This window comes from Lepidochelys kempii, chromosome 3 (assembly GCF_965140285.1).
Source record: "Lepidochelys kempii isolate rLepKem1 chromosome 3, rLepKem1.hap1, whole genome shotgun sequence".
Taxonomy (NCBI): Eukaryota; Metazoa; Chordata; order Testudines; family Cheloniidae; genus Lepidochelys; species Lepidochelys kempii.
Window position 1 is genome coordinate 86,572,141 of NC_136382.1, and position 9,059 is coordinate 86,581,199.

The window sequence follows — 9,059 nt, forward strand, 5'->3', positions numbered from 1 at the left end:
TTAATTTGCAAACTGGACACCATTAAATTAGGCTTGAATAAAGACTGGGAGTGGATGGGTCATAAACATGGGGAAACAGTTTTACTTGTGTTATTTCTCCCCCCCCCGCGTTCCTCAGACGTTTTTGTCAACTGCTGGAAATGGCCCACCTTGATCATCACTACACAAGGGTCTTTTTTCTCTCCTGCTGGGAACAGCTCATCTTTCCTGATCACTCTGGTTACAGTCTGCATGGCAACACCCATTGTTTCATGTTCTCTGTCTCTGTGAATCTCCCCCCTGTATTTTCCACGGCCTGCAGCCGATGAAGTGAGCTGTAACCCCCAGGGCTTGCCAAGGCGGCCAGGTTTACAGTCCGCGTGCGCCGCGCCCGGCCGCTGTGCTCGGTGCTGCGCGCTCACGTGTCCACGAAGCGACAAGGAGGTTGGTGACTAGGGAGGAGAAGGCGAATCTGCCGCCATTTTGTACCTGGGCCAAGCGACCTCTCGGGTCCCCCGGCTGCCAGGCAACGTCCACACGCGGGCCGCGAGTGCGAGCCCGCCGCTCAGCTCCCGGCGTGCACCGCGGTAGGCGGGGCGACTCGGTCCCAAAGCTACGGGGCGAGTGTGCGGGGAGGCGCGGTGCACGCTGGGAGTTGTAGTCCCTGGCTCGTTCCGCGCGTCACGTTCGTGGAGGCGCCGGTGACTTGGTGGCCGCCGCGGGGGCGGGGGCGCGCCGCGCCGCTCTCCGCACTCGGAGCCATGGCCGGCGCCGGCAGGAAGAAGCAGGTTCGCTTCGCCCGGCCGGAGGCGAAGGAGACGCTGCGGGGCGGTGAGGGGCCGGCGGCGGAGGAGCCGAGTCTCCTCCCGGAGCCCGCGCCGCGGCCTGAGGTGATCGTAGCCGGCGGCGGCAGGCGCCGGGGCGGGGAGGGAGCGGCGCTGCTGCTGCTGCGATGGTGCATCTCCGGGGTGCTGTGCGCGGGCTTCCTGGGCCTGGTGAGCGGGGGTGGGCCGGGCCTGGATCTCCCCTCCTGCCTGGGGGCAGCGACTCCCTGGCAAACCCGCCCGGGGCAGCGCTCTCCCAGGAGCCGCCCCCGAGCGGCAGCCCCTGTGCCGGGGGGCGGACCTGGTGCAGGTGATGATTTGGCGCAGCCCCTTCTTCGGTGCGGTTGGGGAGGGCCGTAGGCAGCCCCTTTCTCCCCGGGGGCAGGTCCCTGTGCGGGGCTAGTGAGAACAAGGCCTGCAATACTGGGGCAAAGCAATGGTCCCTCTAGCCCCATAGCTTTTAAAATCCCAGTTATAGTTCGGGCCTTTGCAACATCTTCCACAGGTTGACTGTGGGCTGTGTGAAGAAGTACTGCCTTATGTTTGTTTTAAACCTGCTATCAATTAATTTCATTGGGTGACCCCTGGTTCTTGTGTTACGTAGAGGGATAAATAACCCTGCTTTATTCGTGCCCTCCACACCATTCAGAGAGTAATAAACTAATGAGGCACCACAGAGCGCATGGATAGAGCCCTAGGGCTGAGCTCAGCCAAGTTGGCGTCCTGGTAATTTCGAGATAGTATTTTGGGCTTAGTTTGTCACACAGGCCGGTGAAAGTATCCCAGGTGCTCAGCTGCTTGAGGAGTAATGTTTCTATAGCACTGGATTGTATAAGAACCTTTAATTTTGCAGAGTACTGAGCACATTGCTGGTACTGAAATGATGAATGTCCCATACAGCCAAGTTTTCCTTTGGTCTTATTCTCACAATGAGATACTATTTCCTGCCTGAAACTCACTTGGGTGCTCCACAAGCTTATTCCAAAGGTGACTGCAAGTAAAACTTAAATTTCACTTTGCACTTGGTGCTTTTCACACAGTTAAAAGAAAATGTGTATGTAAATTTAGAGATAATCTTGATAGAACAGATTTGGATTACATCAAGTGATATTTAATATTTATTATTCATTAGTAAGGCTAAGATTTTGTCCTGGATATTTTTAGTAAAAGTCAGGGACATGTCACGGTTATAAAAGAAAAATTAACGGAAGCCATGACTTGTCCCTGACTTTTACTAAAAATATCCGGGACAAAATGGGGATCTGTGCATCCCCACACCGCCTGAAGTGGGGCAGCTGCACAGGGGCTAGGAGCCGCCTGCAGGAGCTGGAGGCTGCAGGATACCTCTACCGCCTGCAGCTCTGGCAGTTGTCTGCTGCCTGTGCGGGCTGGGAGCTGTGGGGTGCCCCCGGCTCCCATGTCAGCCAGGAGCTGTGGGGTACACCCATGGGGGCCAGGGGCTCATGGTGAGCTGGGACCCCGGGAGTTCCGCCACTGCGGCCGGGAATTCCCAAGCGGCCTCCACTGCCCCTGAGCTTGGGGGTTCCCCTCTGCCCCCGGTGGCCACCAGAGGCGGTGGGGGTACCCCACAGCTCCTGGCCCCATGGGTGGTGGGGGACCCTGCAGCTCCCAACTGCTAAAGTCACGGAGGTTGCTGGAAGTCATGGATTCTGTGACTTCCACGACCTCCGTGACTAAATCGTAGCCTTATTCATTAGCAGTATTACCATGGCACCTAGGAGCCATAGTCCAGGACTGGAACTCAGTTGTGCTTAGTGCTGTACAAAAACAGACAAAAAGACTGGCCCTGCCTTGAAGAGTTTACGATGTAAGGCACTGTCTATACTGCCACTTTCAGCGCTAAAACTTTAGTCATTCAGGGGTGTGAAAAAACACCCCCCTGAGTGACAAAAGGTTTAGCTCTGAAAAGCGCCAGTGTAGACAAGTGCTTTATTGCCGGGAGCCACGCTCCTGGTGATAAAGCTATTGCCCCTCATTCAGGGTGGTTATTTTTTATCACTGAGAGAGGTCGGTCCCCCCCCCCCCCCCGACCATAAAGCGTGACTACACTGCCCACCTCACAGCGCTGCCGTGGCCGTGCTGTAAATTGGGTAGTGTAGACATACCTTAAGTAATCTGCCAACTTATTTCAGCCTTGTCTTACGTGAAATTCATTACCAACTTATAAGTTAAATTGAAAACTGGCACTTTAAAACCAAAATAAGAGTGCCCCCAACATTAGATTGCATTGTTTAACTAAATCAGTTTCTAAAGTGACTTAATTAAGATGGTACAATTTTTGTTTGCAGACAAAGTCTTAGTAACATATGTCATTTCTTGCTGCTGGTGAGAGTTTATTTTATTTACCATCCGCCCTCTAAAATGAACAAACAAAAGATCCCCACTGTTTTTCAGGGTATGAGCATTGCTATCCTGGGACCTACATTTCAAGATCTGGCTGCAAATGTGAATAAAAATGTCAGTGATATTTACTACATTTTCATGGGTCGTTCTCTGGGGTACCTTGGTGGTTCAGTGATTGGAGGGATTATCTTTGACTGCATGAACCCTCATCTCCTCTTGGGTAAGTGTACTCAAAATAATAATCTTTTGTATGTGACAAATGTATAGCTTGATAAATCTTTAATATCTTTTTAAAGTGTGATAAACTTCACTTTTTCCAGAGGGGTTGGTATAGTAACAAAATGTGAAAGTTGTATTCAAAAATATATCTCAAGCCAGCTTTCACCTCCCTTACCTTGGTGTGTCCTGCAAGTATCCTGTTGGCCTTTACCCTGCAGCCTTGTAGGATGAAAGTTGCATGTATGCTATCATCAGCATTGTCATACTCCTTTAAAAAACATTGTACACTGCTGCAGGAGTGATGTAATTAAAAATGATGAAATTCTGTTTCTGTTTGTCAGTTTCATTCCTATCTCCTTTTATATTTGTGCTTCTAGTGATTTGATATACAATTTGATATTTCCTGTGTAGAAGCAATAGTCTATTGGGGAGTCTAATAGGATAGTTGCTCTTGAATTGCAAAGGACCATATCTATGACTATCAGAACTGAATAAAAGATGCCTTTTTGCTCAAACAAAAAGAAGCAGAGTTGGATTTTTGTTTTTCTATATTTATATAAAACAAATCAGATTTGATAATGGCCACATCACAAGCTCCATGAGAAAAATGAGAGAAGCTCAGCTGAGGTTCACATCTGATCATCTGTGTTGCTGTCAGTGATACCATTTCACACAATTGAGTTACAACTTCACAAAAAAAAGAAGTTGCAAACTCAACCTCTGTTAAAATACACTGCACCCGCTTGTTCATCTGTTCCATTAAACCCTGACATGCATAAAATTTATGAATAAAATCTATTACTAATCTTCTGCTTCTCATTGATTCTCATTTATCTGTCAGACATGAGGCAAGTAAGTAAGCTGAAGACACATTTATCTGAAACCTGAAACAGAGATTCCTGAACTAATAAAGCAAAATCTTTCATGCTTATCATATTCAAAAGTAAGGTGAACTGATGGCAAGCTCTAAACACAGTTAGCTGTAGAACTGTTTCCTAGGTTTTGTCTTAATTTTTCATGTATTGTCAATTTGAGAAATAATTCTCATGCCTTCAATTTTCAGTTGGATAAGCAATGGAGAAAAGATCACATCTCATAGGTTGATTAAGTTTTAAATTAATAAATTCTGTTAACAGAGCTTATTCTTTTTGAAACTCTACAATGAATTAAGAGCCTATTTATGATGTGGGCCTATAACTTACTAATGTTAATGGAAGCTAAACTTGTGCATTGAGAGTAAGTGGAGAACATAGTTTAGTTGAGGACTGCCTAGTGTGATCACTAGAGCTGGTCAGAGGATGACATTTCAGTTTTGTGAAGAATTTGACATTTGAAAATTTGAATTTGTTTAGAATTGAAATGAAACTCAATTTTGAAATCTTCCAATCTAAAATGAGCTTTGCTCTGTGCTCAAAATGTCTTTTGACAAAACCAGAATGTTTTTCATTTTGGTTTTTATTTTATATTACTATTTAGTAATGCAAAATAATTTTTTTTTAAACAATCACTTCAAAATGAAAAACTGAAACCGTTTGTTCCAAAAATCTCAAAACATCCCATTTTCCATTGTCAGAACTTTTTTTTCCTCTTTCTCAAAAAGAAAATTTGGCTTGATTTTTGTGATGTTTTGATTTTAACAGAAACACAATTTCTGAGGAAAAAATGGTTCCATCAAAGTCTTTTCAATCAGCTCTCATGAACACAAATTCAGTCTAACCTGACTGCTTTAAATTTAAGCAGTCTGTCATAAGACACAGATTTAATTATAATAAATTGACTGTTTTGGAGCTTCAGTATGGATTTTGGATTACCTTTATAGGGTTAACCATGCTGGGAACAGCAGTTGGTCTGTATGCCATACCATGGTGTAAGAAAGCGCTATTGTTAACTGCCCTGATGTCAGTCATTGGGACTTCTATGGGTGTTCTAGACACAGGTAAGTGAACAGATCCTCTTCCCTGCTGCAGGAAGTCCTGTGGATTAAATGAGTCAGTCGGAGTCTGTCAGCTCCTCTTGTATCTATCTGAGAGAACTGTTTGCACTCATGAGGTGCAAGAGATCCACAAGAGCTGAGTTTATGCTCATCATTAAGACTTCCAATTTGTATGGCAAGCATGTTGTGTTGTCAGGATAGGCTTAGGGCCTGCTAAAATAGTTAAATTTCACTTAGTGAAGGAGGAGGAATATGTATGTTTTGTTTTCTAGCATGCATGGTGTATGTATGCTACACTAAATTTGTGTTCATATTCATTGTCACTTGCCATTAAAGTTACTCTCTCTTGCTGTTACTACAGTAATATCATCCATACTGAAGACCGTAAGAGCAGTTTTTTCCTGATTGTGATGCAAATGGTGAGGTAAATGGCAGGCTGGAATAATCTCTAGAATGAATCTGCTGGTAGATCTCTGACTGTATGTGGGATGGCATGGAAAGATTGCCAAGTATTCCTCAATTAACTACTTATTCAACCCATTTGTGTGACTAAGGTCTGAGTGAGCATCTCTAAGGCAAATGTGATGCTATCTGCTGAGAAGAGAGCCTAGAACTGAGTGTCATAAATAGGCTGTCAAAGAAGATCCTGAGCTTTGTTATCTGGAATGCCATAATGCTGCCAAGTGGAACACTGTTTGAACTGAGTTAGTTCTTGTTCTTGAGATAAAAGGGTAAAAAAACCCAGCATGTGCAGTGGAACCTTCTACTGCTTAATGTTTGTAAGCAGAGCTTCACTCTAGCTAGATTTGCAGTTTGCACATTTCATGCCCTGAAACAGGTAAGGACTTTTGATTCCATGTATTATAAAAGAAATTCTTTATAATCGGCTTCCACTGTAGATTGTTCTGACAGATTGACTAGATACATATTAACTAAATAACTGATTGATTGGGAAGAAACCATACTGTATCTTAAGTCTCCATATTAAATAAATGGATCCTCATCTCTTTAATCTGCAGGTGGAAATGTCCTTGCATTGAATACATGGGGAACAGACGCTGGACCACATATGCAGGCCTTACACTTCAGTTTTGCACTGGGTGCCCTTGTGGCCCCAATCCTGGCAAAAATGGCATTGGGCAGCTTCATATCTCCTAAAGTCCAAACAGAAGATGAAAAGACAAACCACTCTGTTCTGAGTGATATGCCTAATGCACTGTCTGGATCAGCAATGACACTGCATTCTAATGTGAGCTTTACGTGGTCCTACATTTTCATAGGGACCTATATTTTGATAGTTTCTTTGTTGTTTGTTGTTCTGTATTCAAGGACCGGCACAGTGCGAGATAAAGCAAAAGCTTCTCTGCAGAAATGCCAAATTCCCAAATACCACTGTGCCCTTCTCATTCTCCTTTTCCTTTTCTTCTTTTGCTATGTAGGAGCAGAGGTCAGCTATGGCTCTTACATTTTCAGTTATGCAAAGGTTTATGCAGACATGAAAAAAAGTGAAGCAGCTGGTTTGAACTCCCTTTTTTGGGGAGCATTTGCAGCTTGCAGAGGACTGGCAATCTGTTTTGCTACCTGTTTATACCCTGGTACTATGATTCTGCTGAGTGTCATAGGTTCCACTGTCTCTTCTCTGTTCCTGGCACTGTTCAGTAAGCATCCAGTTTCGCTCTGGGTTGGGACAGCAGTGTATGGTGCTTCAATGGCTACCATCTTTCCCAGTGGCATTTCCTGGATTGAACAGTACACCACCATACAAGGAAAGTCTGCTTCTCTCCTTATAGTTGGTGCTGCCTTGGGGGAGATGTGCATTCCAGCAGTGGTTGGGTTTCTTGGAGGAAAATTTCACAATGTCCCTGTGATGATGTATACTGCACTGGGAACATCTGTAATGACAGCAGTACTATTTCCTGTGATGTATAAATTAGCCACTTCTCCCAGTGAGAATAAGTTAAAAGATGGTGGTGGGAACGAGGACCAAAAAGCTTTGTTGTCCAACTTCGAATTTAATGAAGATGAGGAAGATGAAGAGGATGCAGGAGAATGGAATGAAGCAGACTTTGAAGTAATTGAAATGAATGATACAGTGAGAGAGTCTGTGGTAGAGACATCTCAAAAGATCCCAGGGGACTCCCCAGCGAAAGTGTCCATGCAACCACCTTCAAACATATTTAATTCTTCTCCAGTGATTGCTCTTAGTTCCCCAGGGAGAAAGCAATTCAATAGAGACAGAGAGAAGAACGATTAAAGGAAAAACTAGGCTGCTTACTTGAAATGCCTGCCTGGATTCTGTAAGGTGGTAATCACAATCAAATAAGCTGTTTTTGTAAAGAGATTCAGAATTTTAATAGTGGTACAAAGCCAAGTGTTTCAGCCTCTGTGCTTGCCAAATCCCAGGTTATGCTTTTTTATTTTAGTCTGCAACCATGCATCCTGGAGTGGCAAAGAATGTGTAGGTTGGACACACCAAAGAGGGAGTCTGTGGTAATACGATCAGGTGTTGTGTCATGGAACTAAAAGCAATTTAGACTAAACATATGGGAAACATTTCTTAAATGCGTGGCTGTAAACAGGTTTCAGAGTAACAGCCGTGTTAGTCTGTATTCGCAAAAAGAAAAGGAGTACTTGTGGCACCTTAGAGACTAACCAATTTATTTGAGCATGAGCTTTCGTGAGCTACAGCTCACTTCATCGGATGCATACCGTGGAAACTGCAGCAGACTTTATATACATAAAGTATATATATACATATATATACATAAAGTCTGCTGCAGTTTCCACGGTATGCATCCGATGAAGTGAGCTGTAGCTCACGAAAGCTCATGCTCAAATAAATTGGTTAGTCTCTAAGGTGCCACAAGTACTCCTTTTCTTTTTGGCTGTAAACAGTTTCTCGAAGAAAGCGGTGGGCACCCTAATGTAACTTAAATTGAGATTGTTCGGAGTATTTTAAACATATTTTTAGAACAATCCTTCGTTGGCTGGAATAGACCAGGACACACAGTGATCTTAACTGATCACACTCATACAAATCAGAAATGAGAGAAGAATATTGAACTTCTTGAATCTAGTGAAGGGGATATTCCATGGCACTTAGTTTGGTATGTAACATAAACCAGGAAATTAAGTTAAACAACAAGCTGTCGGTTGTGTCCTTGTCCTTTTGGGAAAGTGGAAAAGTTGATAGTTAATGGATGTATTGTTGACCTTGGCTGGGAATTGCCTGGCTTTGTCGTTTTCATGTAATGTTGTTTAAATATAGATTTCTGTGTTCATTTTAAATCATGGAAACATCAAATGTGTTACACTAGAATAAAATATTTATTTAGGGAGGTTTTTAAAAATGTGTATTATGTACTCGTTCCAAGGTTGCTTTGAAGAACAAAACGGTTTGTCGCACATCTGCTGCATTTTTTATTTTGGGAGGATGGAGAGAGAGGACAAGAGAGTTTTTAAAAAGTAGTTGTGCTGACCTGCTATAATTTTTAACTCTTGATTGTTGAGCCATTATGAGCTACTCTTTAATCAATGTTTGATAACAAACTACTGGTATCACAGGCAGTATACACAGTAGCGTAATTACTTTACCTATACCAAAGCTAAATTTCAAAGGCAATTTTACCTTCTTAGTAACCAGGAACCCCTAGTCCATAGTATTGACTGAGGCCCTTAACTCTCAAATGAAATTGTTCAAACAAAAGTTTTAAAGATCTGTTCTGGCTTTCCCTGAAGTT

The 9,059-nt window shown here is 43.6% G+C and overlaps 1 protein-coding gene across 7 annotated transcripts; it reads left to right on the plus strand.

The window, feature by feature from the left end:
* The first annotated feature begins 471 nt into the window (after nucleotides 1–471).
* Nucleotides 472–7,923, plus strand: SLC60A2 (solute carrier family 60 member 2). Of its 7 annotated transcripts, none has more exons than XM_073337065.2 (4): nucleotides 472–566; nucleotides 3,219–3,387; nucleotides 5,206–5,322; nucleotides 6,339–7,923. In XM_073337065.2, exons 2-4 carry the CDS (start codon nucleotides 3,222–3,224, stop codon nucleotides 7,571–7,573), a joined length of 1,518 nt encoding a protein of 505 aa, XP_073193166.1. In that variant the 5' UTR covers nucleotides 472–566; nucleotides 3,219–3,221; the 3' UTR covers nucleotides 7,574–7,923. The 7 variants fall into 7 exon arrangements, with proteins under 7 accessions (XP_073193166.1, XP_073193160.1, XP_073193159.1 ...); XM_073337059.1 differs by lacking the exon at nucleotides 472–566 and adding an exon at nucleotides 621–869; XM_073337058.2 differs by lacking the exon at nucleotides 472–566 and adding an exon at nucleotides 699–974.
* Nucleotides 7,924–9,059: the final 1,136 nt, after the last annotated feature.